The 24,329-nt window shown below is 38.7% G+C and overlaps 1 protein-coding gene across 2 annotated transcripts in view; it reads right to left on the reverse strand.

The window, feature by feature from the left end:
- The window catches only part of LOC149078150 (uncharacterized), a 120,062-nt gene that overhangs the window by 12,064 nt on the left and 83,669 nt on the right, over positions 1-24,329 (reverse strand). For both annotated transcript variants that reach the window (XM_089241744.1, XM_089241745.1), the window contains exons 5-6: positions 10,637-10,741; positions 8,559-8,657 (exon numbers count right to left, since the gene is read on the reverse strand). In XM_089241744.1, coding sequence (XP_089097870.1) covers positions 8,559-8,657; positions 10,637-10,741 — 204 coding nt within the window. The remainder of the gene's footprint in view (positions 1-8,558; positions 8,658-10,636; positions 10,742-24,329) is intronic.

Below are 24,329 nucleotides of genomic sequence, written 5' to 3' on the forward strand. Positions count from 1 at the left end.
ATCTAGCCAAAAAAACGTAACGTTTCCCCAATTCAGGAATGACTTTTAATTGCTACACCTCTGAAGTTTGAAAAAAAAAACGACGTATCGTGTTTCCCCGAAAATAAGACCCTGTCTTGTATTAATTTTTGCTTCAAAACATGCATTAGGGCTTATTTTCGGGGTAGGGCCGAGGCTTTTTTTGGCAGTAGGTATTCTACCAGAATACTGACGGTTACAAAAAAATCGACAAGAAATTGCAAACGCTGAGCTTCATAAAACATTTCTCTTGGGTGTGTCGTGGTTTGAAGTAAACAAGTTCAGTTTATATGTATTCAGGATCAGACGAGGTGGGTACGCATGTGTCCGTGCCCGTCGAAAATACTCATCCCTTGATTTGGTCCGCAGCGTCGAACTGTACCGGTTGTTTACTTATGGCTAGGATTACACTATAAAGATTTGGTAAAAGATCTTTCACAAAACTTGAAAAAAAAAACAAAAGCCAAGGCCTATTGGTTAACATTCGCATAAGCTTATTGGTTGCATTTTTCAATTTTTATCAAGGAGATTTTACGAAACTTTTATAGTGTAATCCTGGACTATGAAAACGACATTCATTGGATAGCCGGAATGTGTCATCATAGGACCATGGGCGGAAATACGGGGGGTGGGGGGGACATTACCCCCCCAGCATCAAAGGTGAAGTCGACCGATCTAATGCATATATCTATAGATGAATCGACAATAGCATAATTTCCCCCCCCCCAGCAATAGTGGCCGTGCCCCCCCCCAGACTTCCAAGTCTACCTCCGCCTATGCATAGGACGGGATTACACTATAAACGTTTTAGCAAAATTCTTTTATAAAACGTGAAACAACAAATAGGCGTATTGGTTTCATTTCTAAGTTTTATAAAAGAACTTTCCTAAAACTTTTACAGTGCAATACCAGACGTATGTTGCTTTTTTATTTATCATCAGAAACGCTGTGAGTAGTAATTCTGCGATGTTTGTGTCCGTTCAAGTATTACGTAAGCAAATTTTCAGCCATTTTTCACCCCCCCCCCCATAAGCTTTCAAGCAAAACTCTGACCCCCTTCCCCCTTGTCAGAAAAATTTCGTCATCAGCTCTGCCACTCTGAATCCTAACGCATATTGGTGGGATAACAGACGTACGCGGGAGAGGGGGCATAGGGAGGGATCGTGCTCCTCCCCCCGACGATCAAAAATTTGTTTTTTAATGCGAAATTTTTTTTTTAAATTGAAATTTCGGAAGAAAATACCTTTATATGTTATTATAATCAATTTCTGTTAATTTCAATGTTATTTGAAGGCCATGAGTTCAAAATGTATCTTTAATAAATTCATTGCGACCCACCCTCTAAGACATATAATGATAAATCACATAAAGGCCCTTGGCCCGCGGACCAAATATGGTCCTGGGTGTTATGTGATGCGGCCTGCCCTCCTCAAACCTAATTTTGTAAAAATGAACTAAGCGGCACATTTACAGATCGCTTAAGTGTCCCGTGGTACAATTCCAGAACACTTATGCGATCCGTGTCACATTTAAAGGTCCCGTGAGTGACATAGTTTTAGAGCATTTAAGTGGTTCCCAGAGTTCTACATCACTCAAGTTACCCGTGGCACATTCTCAGATTATTCAAGTGATCCGCGGCATATAATTCCGGATCACTTGAGTGATGCGTGACACAGTTCCAGAGTACTCAAGCGGCCCGGACACACTTCCAGATCACTTGGATCCACGAAACATTTAGAGATAATCAAAGTGGCTCTGTAGGACACTTATCAATAGCGGGGGGGGGGGGGGCTGTTACTTCAAGTGCCCACAAACTATCGAAAGGTTTCTCTCGTTTTTTTCGCACCAAGTAAGAAACCATTAAAAATATTTCGTATTTTCATTAAGGATGGTTGATGACGTAAGCATTATCCAACACCCTCCCCCTGTCATCAAAAGTCAGTAAATCGGAAACCCCCTCCCCCATCGATGCTGACGTAATAACGGCCCCTTTGGTCAGAACATGATACCTCCAAAAAGTGGCTTTTTGATCTACAAGTAAGTCTCGCTAATTATAACTACTTAGAAGTGAGATAAATGTACAAATACGCGCGGGTACGGCTAAACAACATGTTGATGTAAGATATTTTCATTTGTATTTGTGTTAATGCTTTATTTTTGAGTTTCAAATGACAATGAAATTGCTTGTAGCTCAAAAATTTGATTTTGCAGTTATCATGTTCTGACCAAACACCACAGAGAATTAATTCGTTTTCTTTGATAAAAGTCAAAGTCTCAAATTTATCTTTTTATTTACGTAGGCGTTCAAATCGCGTCGAAGGAGGCCTGCTTGGGCACATTTATTCAATAAAATTTAATCATCTATATATATAAAATTGATTTTCTATATGTCTGTCGGTCTCTGTGTGTGTGTGTTCTCTATACAAATCTACAATTTTTAGATCGATCGTCACCAAATTTTGCATATATAACAAATGGGACCCGACTTGAACGATAGGCTACTTTAAAATTTCGTCAGAGCAGGGAAAATGCCCCATATGGGCAAAAAACTGTCCGGCAACAATGGTTTTTGGGCCTCAACAATCACTTTCCGAACGTTTACTTTGGTTACCGTGGTTCCCTAGCAATGCATTTCAGACGTGTTTTATGCCTTTACAATGGTTTGTCACTTCTCTAATCCTGTTAGTATATATGTATAATAGTTTATGCTTTTATAATGGTTTGCCACTTTTTCAATCCTCCCAGTAATGAGACTTTTTGAATAGATGCCATAATCATTATCAGCATCACTTTGAGGATCAGGCAAAGGATGATCTCCATAGAAATCAGTGTTAAAATTGTCGATTTTACTGTAGAAATGCGGTGAAATTTGGTGGGGTTTTCCGCCACATCAATAATTTTGAAAATTTTATTGAATTCTAGATTTTTGAAATATTGAGTTCGCTTAAAGATATACGAAGCCCAGGAGATTAAATAGGAAGTAATAATTAGCCGGACCTACTTTTCAGTGGGATATCCATGCAATAACATTGATTTGAGCCGGGTATTTATATCTTCTCAATCATGAAAATTAATGTCTCCGTATTGTGTCTTTTAATATTCAACTGCATAAATTCATGTAGTTTAGGATGTTTTAAAATTAATTATGGACCCATAAAGTGCATCGAGGAAATTCCACAGCTTTAACTAAGCATTTTTGGAAGATGAAATATGCAGATGGATTCTTGAAGTTCTCAAAGGGGGGGGGGGGGCGGATCGAAATACTTAGCGCCCTTAAAAAAGGAAAAAAAAATATATTAATTTCTACGTTTCTTTAAATCTAGATTTGTTTCTTTTCTGAGTCACGCTGGAAGTCGCCATATTGGTTAATTTAGACACGGTTTGCATGTCCCTCAAAGAAAGAGGGAGATATCACGTGATCCAAAAAGCCTCATTGAAGAAAACCCGGGCAGCACCGGGTAGTATAGCTAGTAATAAATAATAATGAAACCCTAATGAACATTTTACATAGTTCAATACATCCGTAATGTGTTGCAGCGACATATTAAATGCGTCAGATTGGCGATTTTAGCTGAGGCTTATTTTCGGGGTAGGGCTTATGTTAGGAGAGTATCCTGAAAAATCATCTTAGGGCTTATTTTCTTGGCAATACGGTAGACCGTTGTTGGGCTGAACGCTTCAATTAATGGAACTCTAAATCGAGCATCATAACACCCCCCCCCCCTCCCAAAAGGAAAACCCAATGGTAAATGTATTTGTGTGTTAGTATCTCAGGCAAAAGGATTATTTCTCCTCCATAATCCAAATGCGAATGATGCATCGTTTAAATCTAATCATCACGTATATCAAAGAAAATCCTTGGATTTTATCAAATGTGCCTAGAGAGATACGAATGCCACGATGACAAGCAGTTACGCTTCAAACAGCATAGACAGTGTTTCCCCCCACCGCATATCCAGTATCATCCGATTGATCAGGCCATATCCTAATAGATGCGAGCAGCGTTTATTTGCCAAGTTGCGTTTTGTGGCCGGGGAGGCAGGAGGTTGATGAAAAGAACTACTCCGGGGCATGGCATGTTCCGGTTCTCCCAACCGGTGTTATCTAGAGCTGCCGTCATCCATGGACGGCGATTGGATCAGAGCTAGGATCAAACAGAATGGAATCGACATACGGAGCGGGAGAATCGTTGTTGATTGCGTTCGAATAATCTTTCGTTTGTTGCTTTCTTCATTAATTAATGGAATTCGGAGGCGATAGCATCTTCGTTCTTCTTCGAATGTCACGTCGGAAATCAAAGCGACTGCAACCAGCGAATTCTCGTATAGGTCTTCTTGGATTAGGAAACAACTAGTGGCTTTTTCTACATCAGACATAATTAGTAAACACTCTCCTCCCCAAAAATGCCGTTTACCAAAAAATTATTTTGTCTGCTGCAGTGCGTATTGAGTCAGTTTATTTTTGTTGGTATAGCAATGTTGAGAATGCTTTCAAAGAGTGTAGTTTATATACAGTTGGATCTGAAAAAAGAAAGGTCATAGTATGTCAACGTAATTCTTGCCTCGCCCTAAAATACAACCAATAGCGTCATACAACCAAGTTCAATTATCTTTCTGCTGTTTGGTCATGTGTAAGGTTACCGGGATCGAAAACAGAGACACTTGTGCGCTCAGGCTCACTCTTGGTAACACCATTTTTCCACAACAGATGGTGCCACTATGCTAACAAAAACTACCCGCCACCACAATAATTTTCCCAACTAAAGCAGAACCGTTAGAAAACACAAAAAAAGGAACAATAATGATCCGTCTTCCCTCGCTTATAACGAATTGTTCAGTCTAGTCAATTTTATTAATTTGCCTGGATCAAGGAGAGAGAGTTTTCAAGGAGAGGGTTTTCTTTACCTATCCTCACATAGAAGGGTTTTGTATTCTTTCGGGAGCGTTGCTTTTTTTTTTTTGCTAGAGGCGCTTTCGCCGTAGAAATCAGCATCGAGTGTCTTTTGTATCTTGTTTTCTTATTTCTGAATTGAAGAGGTGCCACCATGACCTTCTTCCAAATTTCAGTGCACGGAATTAGCTATTAGTGAGCAAGCAAAGAGTATTCTCAAAATGGATGTTGTGGTTTTTATCTTACAGAGATGTTTTTCCGACTGTCTTTTTCATATTATCCTAGAGCAAGCTGGACCGTGTTTAAAAAATCCTCTACCCTGCTTGCAGGCAACTTGCATTTGTACTGATAACAACATAACAACTCGTTCTTATATTCTGAGAATTTCGACGGTGATTGGTCAAAGCGTGTAAATGTGTATGTATGTGTGGTGGGGGAAGGGGAGGGGGAGGGAACAAGAGATATATATTTCCGAGTGAAGAAACAAGTTTTCTCCATGAAAAGAAAATATTAAGAAAATCTGAAAAGGAGGACAAAAGGGCAAATTTTTCGTAAAACATAGGAGGACGCTTGAAATGATACCAAAAAGGAGGATGTCTCGCAACCCTAATCATATCTAAGTGCCATCCGCAAGGGAGAGGTGATTTCTTTCTTTCAAAAGTATGCTGGTCTTCACCGGGATAAGAAACACAGTCCTCATGGAATCTGGGCAACTACATCAACCAATACAACACCACCGACAACACGACTTTCTTTCCCTTTACATCTACATATGTTTACTCGCTTTGACTACTTCTTCTTAACCAAGCATACATCTCGTACACATTCCTCTGCGGAATTTCTTACGAATCGGTACAAGTCGGAACGTGTTGTGTGAATGCATGCATATGCATGACCCCTAAAGTATTTATGTTGTTAGAATCGTGTTTGTTTCGTGTGCTTGCTAGTGCAAGGCCAAAAAGACTCGCTTTGAAAAGTTTGGATTTAATAAATACGTCGGATTTTGCTTGTCTTTTCTTTTTTAATATATTTTCTTTTCCTCCACACACAACTCGGTTGCGCCACAGCCTTTGCTATACGAAATCCAAGAGGCACAACTCAAGTCTCTTTGACGTATCGATCGTCCATGGATCCTCCCAAGACTAACATTCATCTAGTGAGCGTTGCTTGTCTCGATACGAAATATTTCGTGACATCCGTACACATGGATGAGAAATTTCAGCAAACCACTTAAAAGACTACACATAGTATGAGCGGGTCCGTTCCGCTCATAATTATTCGTAATTATTCGAATATAAAGTTATTATTATATATTCGAATATATAAAGGAAATTAGTTAAAATTGTTAATTTATTTAAATGGTTAATTGTTTAAGGACTATTTTGTATTTAAAGAATTATTTGAAAGGTGACTGGGTAACAGGTGTGGTATTAATTGAGGCTTGACTTTGGGTAGTTGTAAAGAACACGTGCAGGGCGGCCACGAGTGATATAAGATTATGTAAGAAAGGAAGAATGTGCTTTAGGCCAACTGCCGATGAAGCACACTTCATCTGGCAAGGTATGAAGCTACGAAATAAGAATGCAAGATGGAAAATGCAGGAATAGTGGATGTCAATAGATTCGGGACCTTCAAAGATGATGTAATTTGAACGCAACTTGAAAAGAAAGAGGGTATTGAAGAGTGAGAATATTAGAAAGAGATCGAATCGTCATGCATAGGTTACCCTTAAGCAAACTGTCGGTGCGACTTTCACACGGGTGTATAACAGTCACCTGGCATGCTCAAGGCTTGGTGACAGGAGAAAGGTGTTTTTCTAAAATACATGAATAGGAGCTGTCACGGAATGAGATTCGATTCTTGAGGCGTAGGTGTGGAGAAGTTATGGAGAGCGAGAATAATGAAATGTTAAAATTAATGAATAGTAAGGATATTGCTCGCTTAGAAATGGATGTAAGAGAGGGAATATAAATACAAAAAGCGGCATTGCCCATTAGAGCACCTGTGCTCTGATTGTAACGTGGGGTTCACCTTAGGTATTGCTATGAAGGTGACCGGTGCACGTAGGCGTTCTGAGTATTGAGGAAGGGGCGAAATTTTATTAGGGATGAATAGCACAGATCTTCTCCAGAATGGCCACGCGAAAGTCCAATCGAATTGCCCCTTGCTTGAGGCCTCAAATTAAAATGTAGCACGAAAAGAAAAATTACAAGACGGAGCGAATCCGGGGTTCTAGGGAGGAGCCGAAGAGGATGTAAAATCAGGAGGCCCGATGATGAAAGGATATAGAAAGTGAGAGATAGGAAGTGAGAGATAGAAGTGAGATATAGAAAGTGAGATGTAATTGGGAAAGGGGTTTTTTTTTTGGAGAACGGGAGAATAGAAAGTGATACGTAAGAGTGAGATTCTAATGGAGAGTGGCGGTTCCCCGAAGTTTGAGTTCCGGAATATGTAAGAACTGCCGGATTGCCGGGATGTAGTGTGTAAGAAGTGCCTAGTGAAGGAAGTGAAGCAGCTACACCGGATGTTAAGGAAATCACCAACGATGACCGGGGTGAGTACGCTTATCTACTTTTCCTGTGACCTGAATGTCCAGTAAATAATCAGGATATTACATGTTCTCAGATGCATAAGGTAACCTTGAAGTACCTTGACTCACCTGTCGGGTGTGGTAATATATATTATTCTTAAATTGATATAGGATAGATCTTTCTTAAGGTTAATGATTGTAATGGATATTTATAGATTAAAGAAATTTTTTATACTTTAACTTGCCTCCGTGCGTGTAATCACTGGGTTGCAGGAATGAGGTTTTATAGGTCAGGCACAACGCAGGGTATGTGAACATGTATATCGAATCTTGAGAATTACTAATTGATTAAATACTTAGTTACATTAAGTAAAAGTCAGCCCGAACGGCGGGCTGACAATAGCACACTGATGTAGACGCATCTTTTAAGACACGCAGAGTTGAAGCCTAACTGCTTTCCGGGTACAACGCGAAAAAAATCAATTTATTTATAAGTTGATATTTTCTGAAGTTAAGGTAGGATGGGAAGTCTATATATTACTGTATGTCACTACTCGGCGTGTTATAAGGGAATAAAAGTTATGTCTCCCACACGTGGTGTATTGGTTCGCATTAGCGGAATGGGCGGATTATGAGATGACCTGAGTTCGATTCCAGGTGGAGACCAGCTGATTTTTTTTCCCAAAGAAATGTTATCGGAACGGAAACAAAAGTCCCGAAAAACGTGTCTTTACAACCGAGGTGACTGCCTCTCATCGACATTATAAGAAAAATTCATTAACATTATTCTCTATGGGAATCAGTTTATACCACCAATTATTGACGTTATAGCCGAGGTGTCATTACAACCGAGGTCGTTGTAACCGAATTTGACTGGAGTATGAGTAATATTCTAGCAGGAAAATGCTGAAAAAAAAGCGGATTTGGAAAGACAGTATGAAAGAATTGGTTATTTTATCCGAATTTACGTCCCAAGATATTCTCCACTCGTCGCTGAAGATAACAAATATGATGAGAGAATCATCAGGAAATGTTGAAGTGCTGTGAAAACAAGATAAGGTGACAAGAAATCAGATCGAAGTACAGAAAAACTTGAGGAGGAGCCATGATGGTTTCTTACTTTGTCTTTGATGGAGAGGTCAGCTCCGGCTTTTATAAGCCTGTCGACTATCTCCATGCAGTTATTGGAAGCTGAAACGTGGACGGGGGTGATCCCATTCTGAAAACAAAGAAAAAACAATTACATAGAATGTACACATAGTGGGAATATGCAGTACGTATAAAATGCAAGTAAAAAGAAATCCAGAACATAAGATGGAGAGCATTCGGGATCCCATGAGCATTTCTGCAAAACTTGAGCTTAAAGTAATCGGGATTTCCAGCGCTTTCCTGCAAAACTGGAAGCCTTCAGGATCTGTAGTGTTTCCAGAAAATCTGAAAGCAGAAACTGAACCAGAGCTCCACACAGCAGAACTGAAAGCACTCAGAATCACTGAAGCCAGTTATTCAGCAAAACTTGAAGCATTCAGGATCTCTAGAGCTTCCCAGCTGCACTGAAAGCATTCAGGATTTATTCAGGATTCATCTCTTATAGACAAAGCCGCTGTGGTGGTCGAGTGGTTATAGTACCGGACTCGTGATGCGAGGATCCGTGTTCGAACCCCACAGTGGTGGTCGGCTGAAGTTGGTTTTCTGTGGTTCCCAACTTCAAGGCGCAAATGCGAGCCGATCTCCCCGTTAAAAAGTCTCGCCACAGAAAGCAACAGTCCTACAACGGTATATCATTCAACCATAACACTTCACTCATAGTTAGTAAAACTGGGGGCAGATGACAGCATTACACAGAAACAAACTTTACGTCAGGTTGCACTACACGTACACGCACATTCCCGCATGTACCGATTCGTTGGGGGGTTCCGGAGGGGGGGGGTGTTGCATGTGTGGTGTAGCAGTAGTAGGTAGGGGCTCGGGGATCCATGATGTTCTTAAGTCAGCCACCTCGTTGGGCAATTTGCCTGTTGTGGCGTTGTATTTGTATTTGTATTTGTAAAGCATTCACGATCTCTGAAGCTCTCCATCTAAACTAGAAACTGGAAGCATTCATTGTCTCTAGAGTTCCTAGTAAAACTGAAAGCATTCGGAATCTTCAGAGCTCCAAAGCAGAGCTAAAAGTACTCAGTATATTTAAAGCTATTCAGCAAAACTGAAGACAATTATGATGTCCAGAGCTTTTCAGTAAAACTGGAAGACTTCAGTACCTCTAGAGCTTTTCAGTAAAACTGAAAGCATTTCCAGAGCTCTAAAGTGAAACAAAGAGCATTTCCGGAGCTCTACAGAAAAACTGAATGCATTCAAGCTTTTCAGCAAAACCTAAAGCATTTAATCTCTGAAGAATCTCTGAAGCTTTCGGTATCTCTAGAGTATTCAGTAAACGCGAAGCATTCGGGATATAAAGGGGGTTTTTTTCAGCACAACTGAAAGTACTCAGGATGTCTAAAGCTATCCAGCAAAACTTGAAACATTTATGATCTCTAAAACGTTTCAGCAAAACTTGAAACCCTTCCGTATCTCTAGAGCTCTTCAGTAATCTGAAAGCATTTCCAAGTTCTAGAAAAACTGGAAGTATTCAGCACTCTAAAGCTTTTCAGCAAAGCATTTGGAATCTTCAGAGCAGCTATCTTCTGTCTGTTGCTTCACGAGCACCATGGTGCTCTTCAAAGTACCAAGAGTGCTCGTCCGATACTCATGTTCGATCTCGTGCTCGCGAGCACTTGATCAATGCTTCAATTAAACACCCTATAAAAAATGCATTTCAAGGATTAAAAAATTATGCAGATTTCAGGTATGTCAAAGTTGCCTTAAGTGGTGCTCTTCGTTTGATCATGGGTATAGGTAGTGCTCGCGACTGAGAAACGTTGAAGACCCCAGCTCTCGAATGCTCAGTAAAAGCGAATCGTTCGGGATCTGCAGACTCCACAGCAGAACTGAATATACTCAGGATCTATCTTATCAGCAAAACTGAAAACGTTCGGGATTTCCAGAGCTCTATAGAAAAATCGAAAGCTTTTTCAGGATTTCCAGAACTTTTCAGCAAAACAGGAAGCATATTCAGGATCTTCCGCACAACTGAAAGCATTCATTCTCCACAGATCTGAGTGCGAGTATCAAAGAGATGGATGGAAAATAGTTTCCGCTCACCTTGTCGGTAACGTTGACTTGTAAGCTCTCAGCATTTTCCAGTAAAAAAGTCACAATTTCTTCGTGATTGTTGTGCGCTGCGCAGTGCAGTACGGTTTGACCTTGCTGGAGAAAGGAAAAAAAAAAGTGTTACACACACACGTCAATGCGTTGAAAATACTGAGTTATACAGGGTGTCCTGTAAGTGCTATCAAGACCTTTATCTCCCCAGGGCCGTCATTTCAACTTTTTCCGGGGGAGGGGGCAAAGCACATGTACTCAATGTATGTATATATATATTTGTATATATATATATATACCATTTTTAGTGTATTTTCGAAAGCCGGGGGGGGGGGGCGCCCCCTCTAAATGACGGGCCTGTTTATCTCATCAACCGTCCGTCGTAGAGGTGTAATTTCAATTTAAAAAAAAACTCAAAAGGCGTTCAAGAACTACCGTGTACCAGTTTTGAGAGTGAAAATACAGCGTGTCACAAAGTAAGAAATCTAAATGTTTATACGGTCCCCTTGCCCTCTAACTGCCAATTAGAAAGTTGTTGACCTGTCTCTCCTGATGCAAAAAAAAAAATTCCATGTTTCTAAGTGGAAAATTTACTATGATATTTCAATTCAAAAAGCAGAGAAAAGTTATGAAAGAACAAGAGAAACTAACGTATATAACGCCCCTTTCCCTCATTTATGCTGTCCTTCCCAAACTTATCTGAAAGTTTTTGAATTCGAATATCTCATCGAATATTGCTCCTAAAAAATTGGAATTACTTTTTGTTCACCTCAGGAGAGACAGGGCGACAACTTTATTAAAAGTTAGAGGACAAGGGGACCGTATAAAAAGTGAGATTTTTTTCATTTTGTTTTACACACTGTATTTTCAATCTCAAAACTGATACAGCGTAGCTTTTGAACGCCTTTTGAGCATTTTTTTTGAAATTGAAATTAAACCGAAAAGTCAGAAAAACTGTGCCCCCCCCCCCTTGTCAGCAAAATTTCGCCAGCAGCTTAGAATATTTCATATCTTCAAAAAAGGGTGGTTGATGATGTAAGCAACCTTCAAACTCTTCTCCCCCTCCTCTTGTCATCAACAGTCAGCAAGTCCGAAACCCCCCCCCCCGATGCTGACGTAATACTTGGATGATCCCTTAGCACCTACGGGACACCCTGTACAATGAACAACAGTGTTATGAAGACTTGAAATAACTGAATGCATAGTTTAATTAACCATGAAGAATTTATTTAATTTACTTAGGAGAAATAACAAGGATAAACATGCTTGACTAGAGCAAGTTCAAAATCATCAAGTCAGTATCCAGAGGAATCGACTTTCAAAGCTTTTTAAACGTTGCAGAGGCAATCCCGAGATATCTCGTCAAACTCGATCCGCTTTGTTTCGGCCACCCCGAAATATCTCGGGCTCTTAACACATTGTTATCCCCCTTTTAATGCGGATATCAGGAAAATTTTAAATACCGCTTAAAGAGTTAGAAGCTGTATGTAATGTTTTTAACCCCCCCCCCTCTTCTTTGGTGCCTGCTCTCATCGTATTTTTGCCTTTATGACAGGGAAAATGTTGCACAATCGTATGTACAACAGTATGTTGCACAACCTTTTCAGTTCCCGGGCCAGATCCGCAATATTTCTGCCACTTGCGGGAAAAAGAATAGTATGTAGGTAGTGACTTATATATGGCTCGTATTTTGCGGGATATTCCCGAAATTTTCGCCGTCCCAACTTTTTTTTAAAAAAATGTCCCGTTTTTTCGCATGTTTCCAACAAGGCTTCAGAATTTTAGAAATCAAGAACTAGGATTATTTTCATGATTACACGACTTTCTCATAATTGATTAATTATAGTCATTTAAAAATATTCATCGCACATTTTTGTCCAGCATTGTTTTTTTTTGGTGAATTTGCATTTTGACTTGCAGGACCGATCATTTTCCGCGATAGGAGAGTTTTCAACAAATTTAGCGATAGTTGGCAACTTTACTAGCCTTTGACACTTTTTCGGCTGTAAATGACAAATTTACTTGCTGTTTCACCTTTTACAATTTTTGGCTGCAACTGACAATGTTACTAATTTTACTTGCCTTTGACAAATTTTTCGGCTGTAAGTAGTGACTTTACTTGCCTTCTACAAATATTTTGGATTCAAATAACAACTATTTGTCTTTGACAAATTCTTCGGCTGCAAATAGTAACTCCACTTGCCTTTGACAATTTTTCGCCTGTAAATGGCAACTTTACTTGCCTTCGAAAATAATTTTCGCCGGTAATAGGGCAACTTTACTTGCCTTTGACAATTTCTCGGCTGCAACCGACAATTTTACCTGCCTTTGATAATTGTTACGGCTGTAGATAGCAACTTTACTCGCCTACGAGAGTGTTTTCAACTTTAAATGGTAACTTTACTTTGACGATTTTTTTGGCAATACCCCGTATCTTTAATGATGGAAATATGCTCGGTCTAGGTATTTATCGTGTTGTGATAAATATTGATACTTTCTACTAGTAAACTTTCTTGGGCCGGAGATTGTGCTGAACCCCCTGCTTTAGAATACAGTCAAATCTCGATAAGTCGAATGTGCAGCGGCCGACAAAAACTTCGAGTTATCGTTAGTTCGACTTAACGAAAATTCCGATTTCACAGAGTGGGGGAAAAAAGAAAAATTTATTAAAACAACATCGCTATATACGAATTTTTTTTTACCGTATTATGCAAACAGACGCATACATGATACTCGTCTGAATGAATCGAATTGTAAATAAAGTGTATATAAGACGATTTTTTTCTGTCAAAAAATGCAGTGATTTTTGATTGTCCTTTCGTGAGAAAGTCATTCACTTTTTTGCAAGTAGACAAATGAATCTGCCGAACTCTATTGCTAAATGATAAATTCTGTTGCTAAACGCTGAATTATATTGCTTGATGTCAAATTATATTGCTTGATGTCAAATTATATTGCTTGATGTCAAATTATATTGCTTGATGTCAAATTATATTGCTTGATGTCAAATTATATTGCTTGATGTCAAATTATATTGCTTGATGCTTAATTGCTAAATGCTAAATTCTATTGCTAAATGCTAAATTCTATTGCTAAATGCTAAATTATATTGCTAAATGCTAAATTCTATTGCTAAATGCTGTTTTTTGAAATTTCCACCATTCCCGAAAACTTCGAGTTAAGGGGAAAATTGTAACACTAAAACACATGGGAAAAAGTTTTAGGGATGAGTGGAAACTTCGACTTAAACACATATTCGAGTTCTTTTCTATAGCATAGAAAAAAATTATGAAAATTACTCGAGGGGAAAAACTAAAATGACACACAAAACCGGGAAAAAGGGTGAGAAATACTCCATTTTTGAAGAAAACAGGAGCTTTTTCCATACAACTACGTATGTATATACATACACGTGTTGGAAATCAAATGCACGAATGAGAGAGAGGAAAAAGCACGAAATGGAATAAATGGAGATGGTGGTGGAGGAAAATAACGCGTCTGAACAAACTGTGTTTTCAACGCTTTTCACGCCTGAAAAGCTATTGATCGATAACCTGAATACTTTTTCCAATACTTGCTTATTCAATTTATACCAAAAAAGAAAAAAAAAAGATGCACACACATAAAGAAAAAAGAAGATAAAATGTAAAAGTTTCGAACACATACAAAACAAATCTATAAACAAGTTGTGACTGCAATCTTGTTCAGCCAATAAACTGTTTCCATTCGTAACGGAATGTTGTGATTGACAGTTGGGACTTGAATGAGTGTAACTTGAGGCATTTCTGGAAGTTTTGAAAACCACAGCATTCGCAGTTCTTGTACTTGCAGTTTTATAAGAAATAAAACTGCTGGAAACTGATCGGAAATACTGCTAGAGAATAATCGTAAATGTTGAATTCTGGAAATTATTTTTACAAATTCAATCAGAAACATTTTTGCGAACTGATCTTGAACATTTTTGCAAACTGATCTAAGGCCGGCATAACACTGTAAAAGTTATATTTTATAAAACTTGAAAAATTCAACCGATAAGCGAATCGGTTACACTCCAGCGAATGTAGCCAAAAGGCTTGGTGGTTGCTTTGATTTGAAAATGATGGAAATTTTTTCAAATTGATTGGAAACATTCTTGTAAACCGTTTGGATGTATTCTTGTAAACTGATTAGACACATTCTTGTAAATTGATCGAAAACATTGTTGAAAATGTGACGGATATATTCTCGCAAACGGAATGGGTACATTCGTGTAAACTCATCGAAAACGTTGTAGAAACGTTTCAAAAAGTTTTTCCGAACCTGACTAGATATTACTTTATGAATTTTGGAAACATTGTTGAAAATAGATTTTGAAGCGTTTTTGGAAACTGATCGGAAGTAATTTCCCAAATACTGTTGAAAACTTTTCTGTGAAATTTTTTAAAATCAAATCAAAAATCTTGTTGAAAGCGTTCGAAATAAAAACCTTGAAAAATAAACTGAAACATTGGAACAAACCATTGACGAGGAATTATTTACATAGTGAAAGATGATTAAAAAAATAATAAATAATAATAATTATTAAGAAAAATGCTAAAAGAAGACGATATTGATCAATTTGCCAAAAATATCGACGTGGGAAAATCAATTAGAAAATATTGAAACAATTATTGATAAAAAAAAAAGACAATTTTACTAGAAAAATAAACATAATTTCTCTGATAATGATATTTAGAATAATATTCCAACAATAACTCTTTCCTGAAAAAATATGCTAACAAAGGGAGAGAAAGTCACGATTTAATGTGGAGACATCATTGATAGTTTTAATCATTAATGTTACTCTTATCGTTACTCTTGAAATATCCGACTGCCTTGCTTGTCACTTTTTCTATGAAATGGTACTGGGGTGAACTTTAATAACAGTAGAAAATGCCTGAAAATGGTGAAAACGATGATCAATTTTGGAGTACCCATGCCATTTCTATGAAAAAGTCATTTTTATGTCAAATTTTAACCCTTTATTTGGCAGTGTAGCTCTCAAGCAACATGAGAGTTTATTATAACCGCGCGTCACTCAAGTGATCCGTGATTATACCGCGGATCACTTAAATAATCTGGGAATGTGCCGCGGTTAACTTAAGCAGCCTACATCACTTAAGTGCTCTAAAACTGCCACGTGACACTTAAAATCTCTAAATGTACCACGGACCGATTAAGTGTTCTGCAACTGTGCCGCGGGTCACTCAAGTAATCTGTGAATGTGCTACGGGCGTACTTGAATGATCTGAAAATGTGCGACGGACCACTTAACTGACATAAGTGCTACTTCGTTTACTTTTCCAAAATTAGGTTTGAGGGGTGAGCCACATCAAATCGCGATCCATGGGTTTAGCAAATATGGCTTAGAGGCAAGTACGTCGCAATGAATTTCTCAAAGAGAATTCTCAAGTTCTTTGCCTTCAAAGTATTTTCTTCCGAAATTTTAATTTTTTTGAAAAAATATTTTTTGCATGAAAAAATTGATCGTCGGGAGGGCATTGAGGGTTCGCCCCCACCCTTCGTACGTCCCTGATCCCAATATGCTTTAGGAGGAAGGGAACAGAGCGGACGAAATTTTGCTGACGGGGGGGGGGGGGGAGAAGAAACTTGTGTTAATGAATGCGTAGAAAAATTTAAGCAGAATTTTTTTTTTGAATGTTTATCCAGACAAATATTTGTAGTCCGCCATTCACTTTGGTTCTTTGAGCCATCCACAATCAGCTTTGCTCCAAGTGTCACTATTTGAAGTAGAATTATCCTTTTGTCATTTAGTTAGGCAAAATGCCTGATAATAACAAAAGAGATGCATAAAAGTAGCATACAACAAAGAGGGAATTCGAAAAAAAAAATTACTTCTCGCCAAAATGTCGCATTCAAATAACATAATAACGAGGATGACAAACATTTCGTGTAGGGTAAGGAGAAACATTATGAATAGGATCCCTTTGTACATACGTATCTAAAACCATTTTTATCCCATTAAATAGGGGAGAACTTGAAGCTATTCATTCATAGTTAATGAAGGGTTTTTCATTTTGTTATGCAAATGACTTTCTGCGCTGGGATTTTTGCCATTTGTTATATAACATAAAAATTCATGAGAATCTCACATGCTGCTTTAAATCCTTTTATTGCATAGACATGATGGATGCAAAACCACGAACACTAATGTTTCTACGTCCTCATATATTTTTATGTCGTATTGACTAATGTCGTACGTGACTAAATAAATATTATAGTATGTACTTCCTTACAGTGGACTCTCTTCGAAAAGAAAGTAAGTCCTGATTGGCCAACTCGCCTGTCACAGCGCCCTCGACCGGTCAGGCAAACACAGATATACCTGACACAGCTGCTTAAATTTTTCTCATTTTCCCCTCTAACATGCGGGAATTTATTCAGAATCAAGTACAATTAAGTCCAGGATTAAACTATGAAAGTTTTCTAAAAGTTCTTTTATAATATTTGAAAAATTCAACCAGTAAGGTTATGGGCTGCATCTGCTCGAATGTGACTTATGAGCTTTATTGGCTGAATTTTTCGTTTTATAAAAGGGATTTTATGAAACTTTTATAGTGAAATCCCGGCCTTAGAAAGATATTGTATGTCATGCAGTTCATCAAATTACGCGATATAGTTTAATTTAGTTTAAAAAAAAGCATAATGCGAGAATAGCAATAGTTAACTTGAATGAATTGAATCATTATGAGAAAGAGCTGACGATGTTTGTTTTCTCCGCACCGGGCTGTTTCAAGACTCCCTCAACTTTAAAATGACGTAACTCGGAAACAGCGATAGACATACAAAATTGGTTCGTTCGATGGGCAAGCACGGACTATCAAATAAGGGGCCATTCAAGTATTACGTAAGCAGATTTTCAGCCATTTTTGACCCTCCCCCTTGTCACCAAAAGTCAGCAAAACACTGACCCCCCCCCCCGTCAGCAGCTTAGAATATTTCATATCTTCAAAAAGGGGGGTTGATGACGTAAGCAACCTTCAAAACCCCCTTCCCCCCTCGATGCTGACGTAATACTTGAATGACCCCTAAGCTGGTTTGGGTAAATTACTACGTCGGGGAAAAAAATGGCGCGGCACAATTCTTTAACCCCTTTACGTACAGGCTTTGAACAACAAATTTGGATGATCTATGTTTGAAATCTCGACCATGAAACTGATTTCCTTGTTCACATGTTGGAAATATCATTTCGCTCAAAAAAAAAACTTACTTTATTATCGGACATGACAGTACTTCTCCATAGATAAGAAGACTACATGCTGTATCATCTCGTTTTCTATATAGGAGGTGGAAAAACACATTTGGTCTACAGGTGTGTCGGTTGGGCCTGACTCCCTGGTTTTGACATCGTTGTTATTTCCCATGAAAAATCCTCCCCCCCCCCCTCTACTTTTTTGGAATCTTCCAAAACAGGACACCGGGCGAACAGGTCTTAACCTGTTAACCATTTTCCCTGCCTTAAATGTTATTAAACATTTTTATAGCGCAATTATTACTTCAGCTGCAGAAACTGTTGTAATTCATAAAGTTCAAAATTTTTTTATACAAGTACAATCAACATTATACATAAGTAGTTGACTCTATAGATGCATATTTCCACAAAAATAGTCCAAAAAGAAAGTTAAATTTATCTAGTTTGTTTCTTTCCCCATTCATGTTTCTACAGCGAAGAAATTAAAATTCGTTTATAACGAGAAGTCTTTTCTCCCTCCGATTGTGAATTGTCGTTATAACTGAATTTTACTGAAAATCACTGTTTTAAAGTTAGTCAAAGTAAGGTAATACTGAAATACCCCGAAAAAGAAACAAGAAGTGCGCATTTAGTTGGAACTATCTGCACATACGTATTTGGTAATATAATTCTGTCCTATCCATGGTTGGTACTTAATAATTTAATGACTGACGAAACTAGACGCTCAAAATTAATGATACGTCGAACGCATAAGCACTCGAACCATGTAACGTAAGATGCGATAAATTTTTCACCAGTCATTTTCGTATGTTGTGAGTAATAGGATGCACACGGCATAATTTATGAGCAAATCCCTTATACCTCGACACGGGTAAAAGAAATGTTAATGTCCACTAGTTGACTGAATGTATCGTTAATCAATGGATTATAACCAAGCATGTTGTTGCTCAACATTCTCAAACTCGGTTGTTAAGATATCTCGGATCCATCAGCAAGCGGTGGATGTGACAGATCAGCATAAATTGTCTCTCGGAAGAACCCCCAACCTAGAGATAAAGACTACTTCAAAATGAAATTAATTCGCATTTAGGTAGGAAAAATGAAACAAGAAAACAAAAAACGCGGCTTTCTTGAAAAACCAGAAGGTTTTGCATAGGATGACTGATTTAAGACCGAAAACTGCAGCTGAGAGTGATGCAATAATCGCAGTCACAGCCTCTCCTTATTTGGCAACTGTGCCATTCAATGTCGAAATTTTTTTAAAAAATACAGTGAAACCTTGCTACAGTGATATTCGATGTAACACCAAATCCCTCTACAACGATATTTTTTTCAAATCTTTTTTGGAATTGCCTGTAGTCTTATGTTAAACTCCTCTCCATACAACGATAAATCCCTCTGTAACACTGTTTTTTGAGGAGATTGCGAAACTGCTGCAACGAATACTTTTTATATTTTGCTCAAATTCACCGTCATATTTTCAAATTCCTTGCCAATTTTTGTTCTTTTGAGGATGTTTAATAACACATGGGTATTTTGCACTATCTACCCTTCAAGTGTTAATAGAGCTTCCGTGAGGCTACTTTTTCCGTAGTACCACGAAAGTGTTGTGCACTAAACCACTTCACAGTGTGAAACAGCCAAATAAATTTTATTAATCAACCAATCAATTAGAGCTAGTTTTTTGTTGCGAATAAATACTTATAAAGGCCTTGTATGATATAATAACAACGCTAATTCAAAGGAGATGTCAATAATAGCAAAAAATTTGGGGGTGACTGACGCTACCTGTCAATGTATATAACGATAACCCCCTATACAACCATTTTTTTCCTAGTCAGCAAGATATCGTTATATTGAGGTTTCACTTCACTAACATTTTGCTTATGTCACATGACTGACCTCCGAAAAGTACTTATGCTACCTCAACACAAAAAACGGTCATACTTAATAATTGGTCACAATCGTAAATGAGAAAATCAGCAGCATTAAAACAGCTACAACATGTTCCCTACGTTTTCTGTGGCAAAAATTAAAAGAGATGTTTTATTGGATTACAATATACGGAATACTGAATATAAGGGAGAGCAGAAAACTCATAGACTGAAAAAGAAGCTTGGAATATCCTTGTTTGCATGTTAAATTACTCACCGGTGATCACAGGACCAAAAAACCATCTTGATCTCATGGAAAAACATAGATATATATAAAAAATGGAAAGATCGAGAAATTCAAAGAAAGCATAGGTGCTCACTCAGAAGAGCACCTTCACCGAAGGATTGTCGACTTGGGGCATCTATATCAGTGAGAACGGATCGAAAATGTCATGGAGATTATTTTTGGGGGCTAAAACGTGAAAATGTGAAGTGTATGTGAGAATAAAGATGGAAAAAAAATCAATTTTTTTAAATTTTAATTCTAATTTTATTTTCTGTGAAACATCTTGAAAGTAACTTCCATTCTGAGAGTTATTTTCAGTTTTTTAATATGTTTTATTATTACGGAAAGTACTGTTTTTGTCAATTACACTGTTCCAGTCAGCCAATATGGTACATGACTAATTCACGAATATCAATACCCTTACCACAAAAGCTTGTCTTGATTATGGTTTTAATATTGGGAGGCAATTGGCAATTTCACCTTTTTTGATGATTGATTGTCTACTATTGGCTGTATGTCCCGCTTTAGTTTCACCATTTGAAATTTTGGCCGGCAACTCTATATGGAGAAACTACTATTTATTGCAAAATGTTTTCACAATACATCCTTACACCTCATATAATGTTACTTTTCAGGCATTTGGCCTCCAAACTAACGAAAATTCGCGCTCCCGAATTCAAAGCATAAAATTATTTCCTGCCCTTTTCGGTCATTATTCGCTAGGGAAGAAATGAGGTTGGTTACCCAAGAGAACAAAAATCGTGTTTATATACAATAACTATATACACCTTTACTCTAACCGCGTCGTAGATATAAACTTGCGTACAACACAGAGGACTGAACATTTCATAGCTGTCACGCCTCATTGTATTTACCGTCACGCCGGTGATGGAAATCTGAGCTGAAACCGCTAAATTAATTAATAATTTGGTTTCGAAAATTTTCTCAAGAAATCAAATCTAGAGTTGCCTAATTACTAAATCAGGAAAGACCGAGGTTTTTTTTTGACATTTATAACAGTGCTAGGTGCGCAATTCTGAGATATTAACTCTTAAAACTGTCACTTCGTATTAGAAGATTTCGAGCTTTAAAATGCACACATACGTATTTACTCATTAAAAAAAAAAAAGATTCAGAGAAAATTCAAAAATTGCAAATAAGAAGCAGCTTCATAAAGAACTCAAATATCCAAAATGTAGAGTTTCCACTCCTTCGAGAAAAAAGAAAAGGAAAACTAAAATATATGCATTAAAGAAACGCATATTTGAATTACTCCTATTTGCTTCTCTTTTTTCCTAACATTTCTAAGGGGAGAAAAATTCTTTAGTCGGAATGTTTTCCAAGATTATTAAAAAGAGTATTCTAGAACTCTTGGAAGGGAGAAGAGGAATTTGCATACCAAACAAGAAGGGGGTGGGGTAAGATTCTTCATCTTGCAGAAAATGGCATCGGAAGACATACTGTGCCAAATTTAGATGGCTTGTCTTTTATCGTGCAAACTGAGGGGGAATGGCTAGCGATTTTTTTTTTTTTTTCGCCGAGTGGCAGCATATAGAGTTTTGTTAATGTGCTCCGCTTTACCCCCGGGAATACGTGAGATACCCGAGAAATAACCAGCAGTGGCGAATAAATGAACTGAACGATATAAGAAAAAAAAACGCAGAACACATCGGATGAACGAAGATGATCTCACTTTCCGCTCTTAATTCCATAGATTGATACGATGGTTTCGCCAGCGGACTGATGCGAAGGAAAGGAAATTCAATTGCCTTTGCGGAAAATCGTACCCACGTCATCTCACTCACCAGATGAGCGCGCCAGATCACTACGCTACAAAGGCAAAGAATCGTCTCTTCTTATAAACCAGTTGTCGGAACCTTCGTATTAATAGCGAAAAGTGGCATCATCTGCGGATGAGTCGCCATCTGGTGGCAGTGTCAGCAGTTGTAAGCTTTGGCCCGGCAAGGAAAGGGCCCAAAGGTGTCATCCTCAAAAAGATCCGAACAAATCACACCACTCATTCTACTCATTCAAATATGCACAAAAATGGAAAAATATCCATCGGAATTATTATGGGTCACTTTGTTAAAAAAAAATTCCCGTGTTGTGTGCGTATTGATATTTCACTACCGGAACACCTTCCGCGGGCCGGATGGAACTCCTTGGCGGGTCGCATTTGGCCCGCGGGCTGGAAGTCGTGCATCTCTTCTTTACTTCAACAATAACTTCAACAAATACCACGAAGCTACTGTATATTTTTTGAGGGATATAGAATCTCTTTTGCCTTTGAACGTGATTCCCATGCATAGCTATGTTAAGGCAGCAGTTCCCAAATACTTTGCGGCAGACACCCCCCCCCCCCCTAGTCGTGGACCCCCAGAAATATTGCTTTCTGCTATGCACTCAATTTATAGCAGCAGAAACTACAGTCATCTAGAGCGAGAATGTTCCCGAACAATGGAGGACATTCTTCTATCCAGTACAGTCCCCCCCCCCCCCCGTATTCGCGAGGGTTACGTTCCGGGGATGACCGCGAATACGGAAATCCACGAATAACCAAAACCATAGATTTTTTTCTTTTTGTCTATCGCGTTTATCGAACACCATGAGAAGATCAAGGTGATGCATAGGTAGAACGGACTGTGCAGTGATTGTTGGCGATGTTTTCTGTAAGAACATTGTGATTTATGTTTGCCGTTTCTTCTTCATATCATCAAATACGTTGGAATATGATGACAAAGATTCCTCTAATAATTTTTCTACATGTGAAGAACGTACCATAGAGGGATCTATGTCATGAAAATTATCTATTGCTGATTTGAATTTGCGAAACCCATTCACTATGTTACACATGGCCAACACATATGTGAACTTGTCTTACACTTCTTTATCTTGGTTTTCATCTGGTACCGCTTCAGTTTTAGGAGCAATCAGCTAGAGAACTGGAGAAACTGCGAGACATCCAGGCTCTGTCACAAGAAGCAACATAAGCACTTCGGCCCGCCCCCGGGGGGGGGGGGGGAACCGGGGCATCTCTGGTAAAACCAAAATTTATTCACACGTCAACGATTACATATAGTGCAAGGAAATCAAAAAATATGGGAATGATGTGAATGCAATGATTATATCTATCTTTTTTTTTCATAGCAAATCTTGTCCACAGCTGCCCTCCAAATTTTCATATTTATAGTTGGAAAGTCTTTTTATGGACATCCTGTATGCTTAAGAAAATGCAAATTTGTTCAAAATTAACAAACTAACCGTGTAGGATATTCCTTGTTTTTTACTGCAAACATTTAGTGTGATTAAATATCTTGCACTAAAAAGAAGCAGCAGTCAAAATGACTGCCATCGGCTCTTCTAGGTATAGCGTCTAGTCCGGCCCGTCTAGTGTTAATTTATAATTTTTTATTTTATCAGAAAGCCTTCCTGCTCCTGGTCTCATCTAAACGTGAATAGGCATAAGTGTCGGACGGTAGCAATCAACGTACCGTCGAATTCACATCAAAAATATGAGTCCTAGACGCGAAAGCAACCGATGTATAAAGGGTCATTCAAGTATTACGTCAGCATCGAGGGGGGGGGGGGAGGGGGTTTAGATTTGCTGACTTTTGATGACAAGGGGGGAGGTTTGAAGGTTGCTTACGTCATCGACCACCCCTTTTTGAAGATATGAAATATTCTAAGCAGCTGACGAAATTCTGGTGACAGTGGGGGGGGGGGGGGATGCATATTGTGTATATGTATATATTGTATATTTTTTCTGTCATTAAATTCCAGGGGTTTTTTGCGGTTGGGTCCCGGGGGTCTGGATGGGGGTGCTCCGGGCTGTTGTTCGGGCTTGTGGGCTCCTCCTGGTGGCTGCATGGCTGCCCAGAGGGGGGGGGGCTGCTTATTGAGATGCCCTGAGGGCCGTGCATGGAGCTTGTTGGCGACTGTAGTCTTGGATAGAGGGTTGGGGGCGCCGGGGGGGTGCCTTCCGGATATTCTCCGGGTGGCGCCCTGGCCCGGTGCCCCTGATTCTCGCCCAGCGCGACTCAACCTGATTGGGTAAAAGGCTTATATCCCGAGAGGGACAGAGCCTGGGTCGTGTCTGGTTAGTAGTAGTAGTAGTGGGGGGGGTCAAAAATGGCTGAAAATCTGTTACGTGATACTTGAATGGCCCCTAAGAATAGATGAGAACAAATTAGAAGTTTATTTCTGCTCTTGCACAGCATTGTAGTTGAATAGCTGACCGGTGACTGTCCTAATAGCCATTGGTCGACATCGTAGCTACGACACGGCGAGGTGGAAAAACGATGG

The sequence above is a fragment of the Pholcus phalangioides genome, unplaced genomic scaffold (assembly GCF_987345545.1).
Source record: "Pholcus phalangioides strain wild (caught in Gottingen) unplaced genomic scaffold, Ppha-v1.0 ptg000014l_1, whole genome shotgun sequence".
NCBI classification, from domain to species: Eukaryota; Metazoa; Arthropoda; class Arachnida; order Araneae; family Pholcidae; genus Pholcus; species Pholcus phalangioides.